The sequence below is a fragment of the Mesoplodon mirus genome (assembly GCF_964341445.2).
Source record: "Mesoplodon mirus genome assembly, chromosome: 14".
Classification (NCBI taxonomy): domain Eukaryota; kingdom Metazoa; phylum Chordata; class Mammalia; order Artiodactyla; family Ziphiidae; genus Mesoplodon; species Mesoplodon mirus.
The window spans coordinates 16237727-16256505 of NC_138990.1; the positions used below are offsets into that span (position 1 = coordinate 16237727).

The following is an 18779-nucleotide window of genomic DNA, read 5'->3' on the forward strand; positions in this document are numbered from 1 at the left end:
TTTCCTAGGCAGTTGGCTTTTTCAAACAGAAAAAAAGGAAGACCTGCTTGCTTCCACCATTCTTACGCATTTTTTTTAACATCTTTATTGGAGTATAATTGCTTTACAATGGTGTAAAATTTCTGCTGTATAACAAAGTGAATCAGCTATACTTATACATATATCCCCATATCTCTTCCCTCTTGCGTCTCCCTCCCACCCTCCCTATCCCACCCCTCTAGGTGGTCACAAAGCACCGGAGCTGATCTCCCTGTGCTATGCGGCTGCTTCCCACTAGCTATCTGTTTTACGTTTGGTGGTGTATATATGTCCATGCCACTCTCTCACTTGGTCCCAGCTTCCCCTCTTATGCATTTTAGGGTGGGGAGAGGCATGGGTGGGTGGAGCATCCAGTGGGCGGAGAAGTCCCCAAGGTGAGCAAATTAGAATAAAGGAGCCCTGACCCCCAGGGCCCCTCCTCCTGCCCCGCCTCCTGGAGCCCACCCTGTGCTCTGCTTTTGGTGGTTCCTCCCCACCCCACAGCCCGTCTCGGCTTTACATCAGGTGGCGGAGGTTTCCGTAGTGTAACGTCTCTTGTGTAACCCTCCTCGGCAGCCTGCTCGTGATTTCTGCCTCAGGAAAGGTGTGTGTTCCCCTCAGCCCGGCAGCAGGCTTCTCCGACCACAGCCGTTCTGTCACTTTCCTTGCATCAGAACTTGATTGGCAGCATTTACATTTCTGAGTCTTCCCGTAGAAGCACACATTCATCCGTTCCAGATATAAGCCAGAAGAATTTTCTGCTGCCATGGGCTGTTGTTCTGGAACATTCACAATCTGGGCCTTCCTGGTCCTTGCCCATATGCCGGCTCTTCCTTTGCTGGTGACTGACCTGGGCAGATGCCCGGGAGCTGTTTGACACGGGGCGCTCTGAGCCTGCACTCTGGCCAGCACTGCCTTCTCCCTGGGGTGCAGCCTCCAGGTTGCTGCTCACCCTTGCCCTTGGCCGTTGCAGAGACGCTGCTCCTGTTCCTCTGTGTTGGCCTGGCCCACCCCTCTTCCCCTAGCTGCCATGACGCTGCCCATTCAATTTTTGTCATTGGCAGCTGCCCCCCAGCCACTGTGTGCCCGCCCCCAGGTTTGTACCCATGCCATGGAGTTTGCACCCATGCTATTGTCATTCTCTTATTTGCTGGGCTTTAAGGAATTGGTGGCCCTGAAGTCCCCAGCGTATCGAGTTTCCTCTTGGGTGTAGACCAGGGAGCCCTGGGTGGCCTCAATTCCCAGTGGACTCCAGGGAACCCGTGGGACCAGAGGTTGATTTTGGTGGCGGTGGTAGTGATGGGTCCCTTTTTCTCTCTTGGTTGGATTAACAGCTCTAAGGTCACCTCAAAGAACTTGCTTTCTCCACTAATATTAAGGCCAGCCTCCACCTTAGGGTCTGTCTGGAGTGGTGAGGCCCAGGCCACGCCAGGGGATATCGGGGTGGGAGAGGGGCAGGAGAGAAATCAGGGTGTCCCGAGCCTGACCTGGAGTTAGAGAGGGAATGACAGTTGTGTCTGGTTGACTACCTGCTAAAGTGGGTTTTTTACTTCTCTGTGCTCCTCTCATTTTCTGGAACTCTTCCTGCCACTTGTGGGTGTTTTTCTCATGAACTGGGCTGCCTCATCCAGAGCACAAAACATCATTCTTTCCCAAGCATTGTGCAGTAAGTTTTTTTTTTTCTTCTTCTTTTTTTATTATTCACTCTTTTCCTTTATGATTTCTTCTGTGGTATTTAAAAACTTACAAGTGGAATTGCTGGGTCATATGGTAACTCTATGTTTAACCTTTTGAGCAGCTGCCAGACTTTTCCAAAGTGACTGCACCACTTTACAGTCCCATGAGCAATATATGAAGGTTCTAATTTCTCTATAACCTCCCCAGCACTTGTTATCATCTGTCTTTTTTTTTTTTTATCATAGCCATCTTGGAGTGTGCAAAGTAGTATCTCATCATGGTTTTGATCTACATTTCCCTGATGACTAATGACATTGAGCATCTTTTTTCTTTTAATTAATTAATTAATTTTTATTTTTGGCTGCATTGGGTCTTCATTGCTGTGCGAGGGCTTTCTCTAGTTGCGGCAATCAGGAGCTACTCTTCGTTGCAATGTGTAGGCCTTTCATGGCAGTGGTTTCTCTTGTTGCGGAGCACGGGCTCTAGGCGTAGGCTCAGTAGTTGTGGCACACGGACTTAGCTGCTCCGCGGCATGTGGGATCTTCCTGGACCAGGGCTTGAACCCATGTCCCCTGCGTTGGCAGGTGGATTCTTAACCACTGCACCACCAGGGAAGTCTCCACTGAGCATCTTTTATTAGCCATTTGTATATCTTCTTTGGAAAAATGTCTCTTCAGATCCTTTGCCCATTTTTTTCCACACACACACACTGTATTTTATTTTTACGAGAGATAAATAAACTGACACCAAGCATTGTAAATGGATGACCACAACAAAAGCAAAAATGATTGCAATTACCAAACACGAAACACACTCACACTGTGTCATAATATTGACATTCAGCCCAGTAATCCTCCACTGTAACAGCTCCTTTACTTTGCAGTGAAAATTGATTTGTATATTTTTTGCCTCTGAGTCCTTGTGGATTGTTTTTTTTTTTTTTAAGAAGATGTTGGGTAGGAGTTATTTATTAATTTATTTTTTTGCTGTGTTGGGTCTTAGTTTCTGTGCGAGGGCTTTATCTAGTTGTGGGAAGTGGGGGCCACTCTTCATCGCGGTGCGCAGGCCTCTCACTATCTCAGCCTCTCTTGTTGTGGAGCACAGGCTCCAGATGCGCAGGCTCAGTAGTTGTGGCTCACGGGCCTAGTTGCTCTGCGGCATGTGGGATCCTCCCAGACCAGGGCTCGAACCCGTGTCCCCTGCATTAGCAGGCAGATTCTCAACCACTGCGCCACCAGGGAAGCCCCCTTTTTTTAAAAATTCAAACAGAAAGTCACAAAAATTATAATCATCCTCATCAGTTCATTCAGTCCCATGTAATTAATTTTTTTTCATCTTGATCTTTTGTTAGCACTTTTATGAATTCATCAGTTTTCCATTAGAGTTCTGAAAATGTTTATTCATTCAGTTCAACAGTGTAGTCAGTTACCAGCAGCCTGTACTTGTCAGTCTTTTCCATGAATTCCTTGAAGATGAAACCCTTTTATAGGAACATTTTTGCAAAAGCATCAGAGTACACCCAGAACTGTCTGTAAATGACAAAAGACTTAAAAATGACTACGGTTAAAGATTTGATGAAAGTTCATAATAATGCAATTGACAAGGAAATTTAGTTATTTCTGAGATACACATTTTAAAGTAATAACTAGAATTATGACTTACAACATTATACCAGAACATATAAGATTTTTAGAAATTTCATGTAATATCAAACATTTATATTAACATATTTCCATACAAATAACCCAAAGAAAGTTTAGTATTAGTTGTTTTTTTGTTTATTTTTTTATACTGCAGGTTCTTATTAGTCATCAGTTTTATACACATCAGTGTATACATGTCAATCCCAATCGCCCAATTCAGCACACCACCATCCCCACCCCACCGCGGTTTTCCCCCCTTGGTGTCCATATGTCTGTTATCTACATCTGTGTCTCAATTTCTGCCCTGAAAACCAGTTCATCTGTACCATTTTTCTAGGTTCCGCATACATGCATTAATATACAATATTTGTTTTACACTTTCTGATTTACTTCACTCTGTATGACATTCTCTAGGTCCATCCACGTCTCAACAAATGACTCAATTTCATTCCTTTTTATGGCTGAGTAATATTCCATTGTGTATATGTACCACAACCTCTTTATCCATTCATCTGTCGATGGGCATTTAGGTTGCTTCCATGACCTGGCTATTGTAAATAGTGCTGAAGTGAACATTGGGGTGCATGTGTCTTTTTGAATTATGGTTTTCTCTGGGTATATGCCCAGTAGTGCGATTGCTGAATCATATGGTAATTCTATTTTTAATTTTTTAAGGAGCCTCCATACTGTTCTCCATAGTGGCTGTATCAGTTTACATTCCCACCAACAGTGCAAGAGTGTTCCCTTTTCTCCACACCCTCTCCAGCATTTGTTTGTAGATTTTCTGATGATGCCCATTCTAACTGGTGTGAGGTGATACCTCATTGTAGTTTTGATTTGCATTTCTCTAATAATTAGTGATGTTGAGCAGCTTTTCATGTGCTTCTTGGCCATCTGTATCTCTTCTTTGGAGAAATGTCTATTTAGGTCTTCTTGGATTGGGTTGTTTGTTTCTTTAATATTGAGCTGCATGAGCTGTTTATATATTTTGGAAATTAATCCTTTGTCTGTTGATTCATTTGCAAATATTTTCTCCCATTCTGAGGGTTGTCTTTTCGTCTTGTTTATGGTTTCCTTTGCTGTGCAAAAGCTTTGAAGTTTCATTAGGTCCCATTTGTTTATTTTTGTTTTTATTTCCATTACTCTAGGAGGTGGATCAAAAAAGACCTTGCTGTGATTTATGTCAAAGAGTGTTCTTCCTGTGTTTTCCTCTAAGAGTTTGATAGTGTCCGGTCTTACATTTAGGTCTCGAATCCATTTTGAGTTTATTTTTGTGTATGGTGTTAGGGAGTGTTCTAATTTCATTCTTTTACATGTAGCTGTCCACTTTTCCCAGCACCACTTATTGAAGAGGCTGTCTTTTCTCCATTGTATATCTTTGCCTCCTTTGTCATAGATTAGTTGACCATAGGTGCATGGGTTTATCTCTGGGCTTTCTATCCTGTTCCATTGATCTATGTTTCTGTTTTTGTGCCAGTACCATATTGTCTTGATTACTGTAGCTTTGTAGTATAGTCTGAAGTCAGGGAGTGTGATTCCTCCAGCTCCGTTTTTTTCCCTTAAGACTGCTTTGGCTATTCGGGGTCTTTTGTGTCTCCATACAAATTTTAAGATTTTTTGTTGTAGTTCCATAAAAAATGCCACTGGTAATTTGATAGTGATTGCATTAAATATGTAGATTGCTTTGGGTAGTATAGTCATTTTCACAGTATTGATTCTTCCACTCCAAGATCATGGTATATCTCTCCATCTGTTGGTATCACTTTAATTTCTTTCATCAGTGTCTTATAGTTTTCTGCACACAGGTCTTTTGTCTCCCTAGGTAGGTTTATTCCTAGGTATTTTATTCTTTTTGTTGCAATGGTAAATGGGAGTGTTTCCATAATTTCTCTTTCAGATTTTTCATCATTACTGTATACAATGCAAGAGATTTCTGTGCATTAATTTTGTATCCTGCAACTTTACCAAATTCATTGATTAGCTCTAGTAGTTTTCTGGTGGTGTCTTTAGGATTCTCTATGTATAGTATCATGTCATCTGCAAACAGTGACAGTTTTACTTCTTCTTTTCCAATTTGTATTCCTTTTATTTCATTTCTTCTCTGATTGCCATGGCTAGGACTTCCAAAACTACGTTGAAGAATAGTGATGAGAGTGGACATCCTTATCTCGTTCCTGATCTTAGAGGAAATGCTTTCAGTTTTTCACCATTGAGAATGATGTTTCCTGTGGGTTGGTCATATATGGCCTTTATTATGTTGAGGTAGGTTCCCTCTATGCCCACTTTCTGGAGAGTTTTTACCATAAATGGGTGTTGAATTTTGTCAAGAGCCTTTTCTGCATCTATTGAGATGATCATTTGGTTTTTATTCTTCAATTTGTTAATATGGTGTATCACATTGATTGATTTGTGTATATTGAAGAATCCTTGCATTCCTGGGATAAATCCCTCTTGATCATGGTGTATGATCCTTTTAATGTGTTGTTGGATTCTGTTTGGTAGTATTTTGTTGAGGATTTTTGCATCTATAGTCATCAGTGATATTGGTCTGTAATTTTTTTTTTGTAGTAACTTTGTCTGGTTTTGGTATCAGGGTGATGGTGGCCTCATAGAATGCGTTTGGGAGTGTTCCTTCCTCTGCAATCTTTTGGAAGAGTTGGAGAAGGATGGGTGTTAGCTCTTCTCTAAATGTTTGATAGAATTCACCTGTGAAGCCATCTGGTCCTGGACTTTTGTTTGTTGGAAGATTTTTAGTCACAGTTTCAATTTCATTACTTATGATTGGTCTGTTCATATTTTCTGTTTCTTCCTGGTTCAGTCTTGGAAGGTTATACCTTTCTATGAATTTGTCCATTTCTTCCAGGTGGTCCATTTTATTGGCATAGAGTTGCTTGTAGTAGTCTCTTAGAATGCTTGGTATTTCTGCGGTGTCTGTTGTAACTTCTCCTTTTTCATTTCTAACTTTATTGATTTGAGTCCTCTCCCTCTTTTTCTTGATGAGTCTGGCTAATGGTTTATCAATTTTGTTTATCTTCTCAAAGAACCAGCTTTTAGTTTTATTGATCTTTGCTATTGTTTCCTTTGTTTCTATTTCATTTATTTCTGCTCCGATCTTCATGATTTCTTTCCTTCTGCTCACTTTGGGTTTTGTTTGTTCTTCTTTCTCTAGTTGCTTTAGGTGTAAAGTTAGATTGTTTACTTGAGATTTTTCTTGTTTCTTGAGGTAGGCTTGTATAGCTATAAACTTCACTCTTAGAACTCCTTTTGCTGCATCCCATAGGTTTTGCATTGTTGTGTTTTCATTGTCATTTGTCTCTAGGTATTTTTTGATATCCTCTTTGATTTCTTCAGTGATCTCTTGGTTGTTTAGTAACGTATTGTTTAGCCTCTATGTGTTTGTGTTTTTTATGTTTTTTTCCCTGTAATTCATTTCTAATCTCATAGCGTTGTGGTCAGGAAAGATGTTTGTTATGATTTCAATTTTCTTAAATTTACTGAGGCTTGATTTGTGACCCAAGATGTGATCTTTCCTGGAGAATGTTCCATGCGCACTTGAGAAGAAAGTGTAATCTGCTGTTTTTGGATGGAATGTCCTATAAATATCAATTAAATCTGTCTGGTGTGTTGTGTCATTTAAAGCTTCTGTTTCCATATTTATTCTCATTTTGGATGATCTGCCCATTGATGTAAGTGAGGTGTTAAAATCCCCCACTATTATTGTGTTACTGTCGATTTCCTCTTTTATAGTTGTTAGCAGTTGCCTTATGTATTGAGGTGCTCCTATGTTGGGTGCATATATATTTATAATTGTTATTTCTCCTTCTTGGATTGATCCCTTGATCATTATGTAGTGTCCTTCCTTATCTCTTGTAACATTCTTTATTTTAAAGTCTATTTTATCTGATATGAGTATAGCTACTCCAGCTTTCTTTTGATTTCCATTTGCATGGAACATCTTTTTCCATCCCCTCGGTTTCAGTCTGTATGTGTCCCTAGGTCTGAAGTGGGTCTCTTGTAGACAGCATATATATGGGTCTTGTTTTTGTATCCATTCAGCAAGCCTGTGTCTTTTGGTTGGAGCATTTAATCCATTCACATTTAAGGTAATTATCGATATGTATGTTCCTATGACCATTTTCTTAATTGTTTTGGGTTTGTTTTTGTAGGTCTTTTTCTTCTCTTGTGTTTCCCACTTAGAGAAGTTCCTTTAGCATTTGTTGTAGAGCTGGTTTGGTGGTGGTGAATTCTCTTAGCTCTTGCTTGTCTGTAAAGCTTTTGATTTCTCCATCGAATCTGAATGAGATCCTTGCTAGGTAGAGTAATCTTGGTTGTAAGTTCTTCCCTTTCATCACTTTAAGTATATCATGCCACTCCCTTCTGGCTTGTAGAGTTTCTGCTGAGAAATCAGCTGTTAACCTTATGGGAGTTACCTTGTATGTTATTTTTTGTTTTTCCCTTTGTGCAGTAAGTTTTAACTTATGGTTGTAATTTTTATTTTTATTTTATTTATTTATTATTTTTGAAAATATTTATTTATTTATTTTTGACTGCATTGGGTCTTCGTTGCTGCGTGCGGGCTTTCTCTAGTTGCAGAGAATGGGGGCCACTCTTCATTGTGGTGTGCGGGCTTCTCATTGCGGTGGCTTCTCTTGTTGCGAAGCACCAGCTCTAGGCACAGGCTTCAGTAGTTGTGGCATGCAGACTCAGTAGTTGTGGTTCGTGGGCTCTAGAGCGCAGGCTCAGTAGTAGTGGCGCATGGGCTTAGTTGCTCCGCAGCACATGGGATCTTCCCGGACCAGGGCTCAAACCCGTGTCCCCTGCACTTGCAGGCAGATTCTTAACCACTGCATCACCAGGGAAGCCCCTGTATTTTTTACTTTCATCGTAACTGTTTATTGAGTGCCTGGAAAGTGCCAGACTTTAGTCAAGGTAACTAACATTAGCTGCTGTAACAACCACCTTCCCCCCAGTCTCCCACAGCACAGGTTTATTTCTTAGTCAGGTTAAGCTCAGCGTAGTTCGTGTGTGGGGAAGTGGTGGGGTGGGGGCTCTGCCTGCCCCACCGTCTGGGGACCTAGTTTCCTCCCACTGAGTGACCCCACCTTACCCTGGGGCCGTGGAATTGCCCACCAGGCCCCTGCACATAGCAGGGAGTCCAGGGAAGAGGGGATCCCATAACCACTTCACTGTCCGCATCTAAGCTGGTGTACATCCTTCTGCAGTGGTCACACGCCTCTGGAGGGACCAGTCCGTCAGTGAGCCTGGTGGCAGGTGTGGTCTGCCACGGACCTTGATGGTCTCTTACCCAGTAGGTGCCTGTTAGACCCCTCATCTATGTTTGGGCTTGAGCTAGACGCCCAGGAGGATATGGAGGAAGCAAGGACTTTATGTCTGGCGTCCACGAGATACAGGTGCCTGGCTGGCTATCTTGCTGCCACACAGGAAGTGCATCATCCTGAGGTGTAGACTGCCTGGTGGGTTAGCAAGCCTCTGTGAGGAAATGTTAGCAAACTCTGGTTTGGCTGCTTGATGTCCGAAAGCCGATACTCGAGAGCCAAGTGCTGGCGGGAACGGAAAGCCTGCTTTATTCAGGAGGCTGGCAACCTGGGGAGATGGGGGACTTGTGTGCAGAAACCAACTCCAGAGATTCTGCTCAACCATGAAAGTTTTCAAAGAAGAATCATTTGGGGAGGGGCTCAGAGTCTTCTTTTTTTTTTTTTTTTTTTTTTTTTTTTTTTTTTTAGGTACGCGGACCTCTCACTGTTGCGGCCTCTCCCGTTGCGGAGCACAGGCTCCGGACGCTTAGGCTCAGCAGCCATGGCTCACGGGCCCAGCCGCTCCGCGGCATGTGGGATCTTCCCAGACCGGGGCACGAACCCATGTCCCCTGCATCGGCAGGCGGACTCTCAACCCCTGCACCACCAGGGAAGCCCTCAGAGTCTTCTTTATCTTCCACCTTGTGCAGACTTTCTTCTGATTGCCTGGTGGTGAGGTGACAGGGAAGTGCTCCCGGAATCTGGTGTTCAGCCAGAAGTTACCATCTTCCACCTGGGTGGGGGTCTTAGTTCTTGCAGAAGAACTCAAAGATATTTTGTTATATATATACCTTGAGGGGGAACCAGGACCCTGCCCCAAGGCTGCACTGTTGTGTCCTGACTGCTTCTCCCTTGTCTCTGCATTCCCTCCCTTCCCTGATTAGCAGCTGTTTGAATCTGCCCTTTGGAGCTCCGGGAAGGTCAAGGAGGCTGAATGAAGCCCATTTCCTACAAACAAGAAACAGGGGACACGGAAAGGACTTGTACCTAGCAGGGCCCCACTGGGTCCTGCTCCATTGCAGAAGGGCTGTTGGCTGCAGGGGAGGCTTCCTGCAGGAAGGGGCAGCTATCTCTCTCGGGTTATATCCAGTGATTTTCGGTGCCAGTGATCAGTGTGACGCCTCATCCATCAGTGACCGTGGCCATCCTGGATTGGGGGGTTTGAGAGAAAGTGCTTCCTCATTCTGACTCGTGAACTAGCCTCCTCCTCAAGGGCTGCTCTGACTCATATTTCGTCTGACCTTTCCTCTTGGAGAGCAGAGCCCTGGGAAGGGTTGTCCTTGGCCCGTTTGCTGCCCACAGCAGTGACAGCGATAGGATGGAGCGGGGGCTGGGATGGCAGGGAGAAAGCCAGTGGTACGGGGGCTTCTGGCTTTGGGTTGATGCCAGTAGTTCATCCTTTACCTCCACTTGACCTTGAGGAAGTCACCCTGCCTGGATTTCCACGCTCATCCATGCAACTCCTTTTTAAGATGATTTTGAGAAGACCCCAGTGTTCTGACAGATACCAGTGGAGCTGGCCTCCCCCCTCAGCTCCTGCTCAGCAGAGGTTACTGAGCCAGAGGGGCCTCCAGCCCCCTGCCAGGCCTGAGACACCTTGTTCTGTGGAGGAGGAGGGCAGGCCTTCCCAAGACCAGTTCCTCTAGAAGCTTTGGGCAGTCATTGGTGACCCTCAGGAACCCCACGAAGCCGTGTGAGTCATAGCGTCCTCTCCGTGGACTTGCTGATGCTCCCTCGGCCACATCTCCCTGCCCCCACTGGGCAGAAGGGACGTCATCGGCTTTGCTGCTGGTTTGATGGAAGGGGTCGCACGTCTCTCAGAGAGTCAGGAGCCGAGGCAGTTAGTTTCATGAGTTACTGCTTCTCTCCTGCCCCGAAGAAAAAATTCCAGTCTCCTAAACAGCTCCCACACCCTCTCTGTCCTCTGTAAGTCATTTTTCTTGCTAATGAGCTCTGGTCTTCAAATGGGGCTAGGAGGAAAACCAGGGACCTTGGGAATAGCAGAATCCTTGGCGAATTACCTTCAATTAATGAGACTAATAAAGGGAAGTCTAGTTCCGCTGTGCAAATCAACTTCGTGTTCTGGGTCCTGATGACTTAAATCGCAGATCCTAATTAGATGCCCCCAAATAACCATGAGGTGGCTTCTAAGGTCCTTGTGAACTAAAAGCTTCTCTGATCTGTGAATTCTGTTACGTGTAAAATTAGCCTGTAGATGTTCCCGTTCAAGCATTTCTGTCCCCAGCGTCTCATGGTACCAACCACCCTCCAGGGGAAGGGCCGGGCCGGTGGGGACCCTGCAAGGGCAGGCGGGTGGGGAGCCTCCCTTGGGCTGCCGAGATGTCGGGGTACAGATGTTGTCCTCTGTTAGGTGGCATGTCTCCACTGTCCCGAGTGAAGGGGGGTGACAACAGCTCACTAACGAGCTGAGCAGGGCAGCCAGGTGGGGCGAGGGGATGCCAGGGACACGCAGGGAAAGGTCACGCTCCGGGTGCCGCCTCTACCTCTGGCCAGTGTGGCGGGGCAGCCTTCAGTGACGCGGGAGGATGGCAGGAAGCTGAGAAAGACCACGTTTCCCCGGGGTCACGCCCCCAAATGTGGCCATCGTCTTGGTGTGGCCTCCTGCTGGCTCTGTCCTGTCTTTTTAAACGGCTTTCACCAGAGAACAGGTAGAACATTTCATTAAAGACACACAAGATGCAGAACTGACAGAAACACTTTTTCATGCTGTGTTGTCTTTATTATAGTCATGAAAGGACTCAGCCTTTTTATTGGGTATAGAGATCATTTCATATACAGCTCAGTGCATTTCCCCACGGTGAAGTCACTCATGGAAGCAGCACCCACGTGCGGAGACAGCACACACCAGAGCCCACAGGCCTCCTCCCACCCTCCCCAGTCAGTCCTGCCCCTCAGACACACCACTGTCCTGACTTCTGACACCACAGGCTCGTTTGGCCAGGGCCCGAACTTCATAGAGGTGGAATTGCCTAGAACACGCTCTCGTGGGTCTGCGTTTCCCCCTTGACATTGTTCCTAAGAGTCATCTGTGTTGTTCTGTCCATTCTACTGTTGATGGACACTTGGATTGTTTCTCGTTTTTGAATGTTATAAATGTTACTGCTTTAAGTGTTGGGTTTTTTTGTTTTTTAGATTTATTTTTTTATTTGGTCGCACCGTGCGGCTTGCAGGATCTTAGGTCCCCAACCAGAGATTGAACCCGGGTCCTGGCAGTGAAAGTACCAAGTCCTAACCACTGGAATTCCGCCAGGGAATTCCCAGCCTTAAGTGTTCTTTGCAGCTTTTTTTTTTTGGTGACCCTAAGTGTGCGTTTCTGTTAGCAGTCGCACTCTGAGTTCCATACCAGGTCACGTTCAGCGTGGGTAGGTACTGCCAGTTTTCCAGCGTGGCTGCACCATCTTACACTCCACCAGCAGTGTGTCAGGGCCCCATTTATTCTGTCCACATCTTTGCTAGCACGTGGTACTGTCTGTCTTTTTCATTTTCACTCTTCTAGTGGGTACACAGAGGTATCTCATGGTTACAGTTAGCATTGTCCTGATGACTAATGAGGTTGAAGGACTTCTTATGTGTGCGCCTTTATCATGATCATTTTAACAGCCATATGGTAGTGTTTCTTATAGATGTTCCAGAATGCACTTATCTGTAGCTGGGCATTTAGACTGGTTCCAGTGTTTGTCATTACAAGCAAGGCTACAATTAGCATCTCTGGACCACTGGCCAGAATTTTGTTATTGTTTACGGATTTTGATAAATAATGTCAAGTTGGTTTCTGAAATGCCCGAACCCCTCTAAAATGTTATCAACAGTATAGGAGTTTCCCCTAGGTCTGCCAGCAAAGCACATTCTCATTAGAAGAACAAACAAACCTCTTTTAGACACCTCCTTTAGGTAACTAAAGTGTATTTAGCATTGCTTTCCTCATTATGATTGAGTTTGGTCACTTTTCCAAAGTATTTTCTACATGTATCCCTCTCTTATGAATTCATACCTTTTGCCACTTGCATTTTTAGTGAGTTGTGTTTTTTTTGTCAAGTTGTGTAAACATTATTGTAAAATACAGATATTAGTACTGCGAGTACTTTCCCAGTCTGTTCCACTGTCATTGCATATTTTTGACTTGTATGCCTTTTGATGTCAGCAAACTGGTGAGTCTTCCCCTTGGTGACTTCTTCGGGGCCTCCCCAGCCAGGCTACTGCCCTCTTTGCTGCGGTGCCCAGGCCCAAGGTCCCTGGGTGCCCCAGTGGGAGGGGGAGGACCACAGCCTGCAGGGGCTGTCGGGTTTGTCTGAGGGCTGCGCGCACTGATCCTCCTGTCATCTCCACCACGGACTCTGGAAGTTTCAGATGCTCTCGCTCTGGGCCCTGCGGTCTGCCCTACCGCCCCCAGCAGTGCTGGACCAAGTCGGAGCCTGGGTGTTCGGATCCGCGGGAAGGCGCGCAGGGGCCAGGCAGCAGCGGTGGGCTGGGAGCTAGTTGGGGTTTGCAGAGCCCGCTCCCGTTCTTGCACATTTGCTTCTCACTGCAGCCCCGTGAGGTGGGTACAACCACCTTCATCTTAGACACCAAAAAGCAGAGCCTCAGAGGCACCCAGGTTCTCCCAGGGCCTGACATTTGTGAGCAGGAAGCCTGGGCCTCGGGCTCTTTATCTCCTCCTTTCCCTGAACCACACCCCAGCTGCCCAGCAGGCCCTTTAGGGCTGTCCCCCCTTCCCCTGGATCACCCCAGGGCGGGGGAGAAAATGGGCACTTTCCGCTTCTCATTCTTTGGGGCTTTGTTTTTGAGCCAAAAGGTTAGACTGGGGTGTGAAGCTCAAAGGAACATGTAGCAGCTCTTGGCTTCCCCACATTTCTAGGCATTAAAATTATAACATACATCAGTACATTATAATAAGCATTCTCAAGAACTTCATGTTTGACTAGCTTGTTATGTTTATAATTTTCTATTTTTAGATGATGGCTTTGGATGTGCTTCTATGAAGAAATGCCACGTGTCTCTGCTGGTCCAAGAACGAACATGTCCAGTAAGTTAGTTGCTGGGTGAATTAACCCAAGAGTGGGAACACAGGCCCTTCAAGTGCAAAGGCGTTGATGCACTTTGAGAAGACAGGGGCGTCTGGATATATGGGGCCCTTTGAGAGGGGTTATTAGTCTAATTATCTTAACTCCTAAAGGTTGGTTCCTTCCAGAGACAGTGGGGATTGTAGCATACAGGGTTAGAAGAATATGTGAAACTCACTCCTTGCTGGGTAACCCACTTCTCAGAGCAGAAAGTGAGTCCTGTGCTGGGCCGGAGCATCTGTGTGGCTCAGCCTGCAGTGGCCCTTTGCCCAGAGACTTCCGTATCCACAGCACAGCACTGTCCACCGAGGCGTAGATGGTCGCATTTTGTGGGAAGGAAAGCCCGAGTCCGACACACGTGAAGTCCCTGTACCCCTGGGAAGGAGAGAGCGAGGTTGGAGACGTGCCTTTGGCCTCCGCTGTTCTGCTGTGCTGTCCCGGCCAGTGGGCGCCAGACCTCTTCTTGCGCCTCTTATCTTTCTAACAGAGATGGTAGTGAGCTGATTTATGATGGTAAAGAGTCTCTGAGACTTGCCAGTGGAAAAACATAATAAAGCAAACAAGAAAATATCAAAGGCCATAGTTTATGATTAGATCTGAGCCCTCATTTAACGTGGCATGTCTCCATTGAAGAGAACATGATTTCTTTACGGGATCCCACGGACGGACCGTGCTGGTGTGTGTGTGAGTCCAGAGGGGGTGACTAGATGGGGCCTAGCTCCTCGGACTCTCCGTCCTGGCTCCCCATCTGCCAGAGGACCCTGGCTTTGCTGCGTCTTGTCCACGTAGGTCAGCGTGCTGTCTCCATGAGGGCCCAGTGTCTCTTCGTCACCATCCCTGTTTCTTTTTTGTTGTTGTTGTTTGTTTTTAAAAAAAAAAAGTGTTTGTTTTTATTTCTCAGGAGTACTGCCGCCTTAGGGGACTAGGGCTTGGTGACGGCGCTTCCCGGGGAATCAGGCGTGGTCTGACCCAGGAACAGGAAGCACATCGTCACCAATGACATCATGACAGCAAGAGAGCACAGCCCCCGCCATGGCACCCGGGCCCGTGCGATGCAGCGGGCTTCCACCATCGATGTGGCAGCCGACATGCTTGGCCTCTCTCTGGCAGGTGAGCCTCACCGGGCCTGCCCGCGGGTCCCATACTGTGGCAGCGCTGAGAGGGCCAGGCCTGGCATCCCTCTGCTTGAACTGGAATAGGGGCAAGTCAGCCCTCTTCCTGGGAATTGCTTCCACTGGAACCTGCCCGCCATCAGTTTTCCAGTTTGCGTGGGCACCTCCAGGACTCATTTGCCAATAGATAACGTGGGAATGTCCACAGTGCCTGTCTGGCAAGTGCCCAGACCATAACAAAAGGCCTTTGTGTTGTGAGTGTACAGACCCCAGTGGGAGGGGGTTTGGTCTCGGGATCAGAGACTTCTTAGGAATCTCAAAGTAAAATGTTTAGACAACAAAGAAATCATCTCATGTAACAGTTTGTGAGGGAAAGGAAAGCGGAGCGTTGGGTTTTTCTTCCCAGTTTTATTGAGAAGTAATTGACATATATCACTATAAGTTTAAGATGTACAGCTTGATGGTTTAATTTATACATATTGTGAAATGATTGCCACCAGTGTGTTGAGTTTTTTGCATCAAATCTGAAAGCAGGGAAAAGTTTATTAAGGGTGGTTTTTTTTTTCTGTCATTTCTTTTTTATCCAGGAAGTATACAAGATCCAGATGAGCCCATTTTAGAATTCAGCTTAGGTAGGTGTCTTTTACATTTTCTTGTCTTAAAATATACGTTGCTTAAAAACAAAACAAACACTCCACGACGGGCAGGAGTCTGTCTCAGAGATCTCGCTGTTGCCACCACTGCTGCTCAAGTGCTTCTGAGGACATGAAGCTCTGAGGCTGGTGGGAACCTCCTGCGGGTGGGCGGGAACCTCGGGGGGCTGCCTCCCTGCCTGCGGGGCTCGTGTCTCCTCAGCACGTGCTCCCTGCCGGCTGGCAGTGGGGAGGGGCAGGAGGTAAGCCCACCCAGAGCCGCGAAGACAGCCTCCCCTCCCCTCTCCTACCCCATGGGAGGGGCAGGGAGGGGTGAGGAAACAGGGCTTAGGGCCAGCGTTGTCCGCCCGCGGCCACAAGGCCCTGTGGGGTCGCATTTAGCTCTCTAGCCCTCGGATCCCAGCTCCACGCGCGGAGGAGCTGACCCTTGATGCTGTCCCTCTCACGAGCATCAGATGAGAGAGTGTGCCAGCCACTGCCGTGGGCTGTACTGGCTCCGGGGTCGGGCAGTGTGGCTCATCGCAGAAGGTTCTGCTCCAAGGCCCGACACTCTTTAGTGTCCCTCTCCCCTTGTCCGTGGAAGTCTGCCGAGTGGCACGCGCCCACCTCGCCCTCCCTACCCTTCTTCCTCTCATCCTAATTCTGTTAGGCTTATTCCTCCAGGATGGAGGCTGTCTCTGGAGAAGGTAAACCACCCACTCGCCACCACTCCCAAAGAGACACAGAGATGCTGGCCTGGAACCCAGCCACAATAGGCCGGCCGGCCACCCATTCACTGTCGCGGAGCCCACCATACACCTCAGCCTGCTGATACTACATACTTAGAAACAAATAGACTTTTATTTGTGCTCGCAGAGATTGGTGCATGCATGTTGACTGCAGCTTTATTTGTAATATCCAGCACTGGAAACAACGTCCATCAGCAGGAAGATGAACTATGTTACATGCATACAACAGGCAGCCGCTCAGCAGGGAAAAGGACCAATCACTGATACACACACGCCATGGGTGCATCTCAAAAGCACTGTGCAAAGTGAAAGAAGCCATAATAAGAGGGCGTGTGTTGTGTAATTCCATTTATGTGAAAGTCAGAAGGATGAATCTGTAGTGAGAGAAAACAGTTTCATGGTTATCTGGGAGTGAGCATGAGGACTGACTAGAAAGGGGCCCACGGAGCCCTTTGGGGTGATGGAGACGCTCTGTGTCTGGACAGTGGTGGTGGGTCTATGGGTGTGTATGCTGATCAAAACTCACTGAGTGCTGTACTTAAAATGGGTGCGTTTTGCATACAAATTATACCTCAGAGATGATTTAAAACAAAATGAAAGCATAGATCACTAGACCTTTGTGGAAGGCCCACAACATGAAAGACAGAAAAAAATAGAACTTGGAAGAAACAGAAACATTGAAGAAAGAAGAAAACGTCAAGGGAATTATAATGTGTATCCTCAAGAGAAGATGGTGTATCCATAAAAAAACCCAGGAAACTATGAAGAAAAACAACCACTGAAGAACATGTACAGTCTGAGAAATTTAAAATATAACAGAGTATTTTAAGATTCAATAAAGGTTGGAAGATATTTGAGGAATTATCCCAGAAAGTAAAATTTTAAGAGCAAACTAGAAAATGGGAGGGAAATGGAAAATTAGCACATTCAGGAGGCTCAACATTTATAAGAGAAAATAGGAAAGAATGTAAGGGAGGAAATTAACAAGAAATAATACAAGCATCTCTCAGAACCACAGAGCGCATAACAAGGCACGTCCGGGTGAAATTTCAGAGCGCTGGGAGTAAAATGAAGATCCTAAAAACTTCCAGAGAGGAAAAAACCAACTGGTCCTCTCCTGGGGATGGAACTGGCCTGGAGATTCTTGGGGACATTGGAAGCTTGAAGACCGTGGGGCCACATCTTTTAATATGAGTGGAGAAATATCTCCAACCTGCAGTTCTCTGCTCAACCAGATTATCGATCAGTGTGAAGGCAGGAAGACATTTGTTTCATAATACAGAGTCTCAAATAAATGTACTTTCCCCACATCCTTTCTCTGGAAGTTAGTGGAGGATGTGCTCCACCGAAAAGAGGGAATAAACTGAGAAAAAAGAAGATCCAGGAAACAGAGTCCAACACAGGAGAGAAGTAAAAGAAATCCCGTAATGAATAGTATCCGCTTAGCTTTAATAATGCAGAACATGGAAGTAACAAAAAAGTTGAGCTAAACTGAGTTTAGAGAGAGAATGAGAGTTGATGTAATTAAGTTAAAAATCTTCACCGCTATAATAGAAATCTAGAAATCAGGACATTTCTGAATCTGGCAAGTCAAGGGCGGTAATGTAGTCATATTAATGAGACAGATGGAGGAAGAAACAGCTTTAAAAAGTGAGGGTGAATTTTATGTTAAATGAATTTTGCCACAATTAAAAAACAAAGATGAGGAGTAGGAGTCAGATAATTGAATGGTCAAATATTTTATCTTAAAAATAGAAGTTTAAAATTAAAAAGTACTCATTTAAAAACCTTTAATAGAGAAAATGTAAACCCTATTAGAGAGAGAGAATCACAGTTGGCATTTTGGTATATATCCTTCCAGATATTTTTTTACACCCACACAGGGCTATACAGAAATTTTTGATGATTTTTAGTTGTGGAGGTGATGGAATTATTTACAAAAATGTCTTCCTAGTGTTCTTAACATGATTTTTTTTCACGTAGCGAAACATCACTGGCATCTTTTCATTTTAGTAAACGTGGATCTGCCACCTCATCGTTTTAGATGCCTACACAGAATCTGTTGTATGGCTGTGCCATATTTATTTTAACCAGCCTCCTATTGCTGGACATTCAGGTCTTTCCAATTTGCCATTATAAACATACCAGCATGGTTAACGTACTTGTACATGGATCTTTCATATATTTTGCTGATTATTTCCCTAGGATAAACTCTTGGATATAGAATTGCTGAGTCAAATGATATGCACTCGAAATATGTTTTACTGGTTTACGTCAATAGCATTTATTCAGCTGGGACTACAGATGCTCTGGTTGGAGAGACAAGACCCACATATCAGAGATTAATGGTTTCTATGGAAATATGCCAGAGGTGTGACGAGTAAGTGATAAACAGAAGGAGACGTGACTGTGGGCTCAGAGAGAAAGCTTCGTGGAAGCCATGGAACTGAGCTGGGAATTAAACCTTGCATGAGATTTAGACAGGCTGGGTGGGGACAAGGCCAGGAGAGAATGTCACCCGTGGGGAGGTGTGTTCTGACAGTGGCAGTTGG

At 45.5% G+C, this 18779-nt stretch overlaps 1 protein-coding gene across 7 annotated transcripts in view; it reads left to right on the forward strand.

Moving 5' to 3' along the window:
• INPP4A (inositol polyphosphate-4-phosphatase type I A) overlaps window positions 1-18779 on the forward strand; it is a 148593-nt gene that overhangs the window by 59268 nt on the left and 70546 nt on the right. For all 7 annotated transcript variants that reach the window (XR_014295960.1, XR_014295961.1, XR_014295962.1 and 4 more), the window contains exons 2-4: window positions 13627-13697; window positions 14636-14844; window positions 15434-15478. Coding sequence is in view for 3 of the 7 variants with exons in the window: in XM_082643268.1 (XP_082499394.1) it covers window positions 14739-14844; window positions 15434-15478 (151 nt within the window). In the remaining 4 variants the exon portion in view is untranslated. The remainder of the gene's footprint in view (window positions 1-13626; window positions 13698-14635; window positions 14845-15433; window positions 15479-18779) is intronic.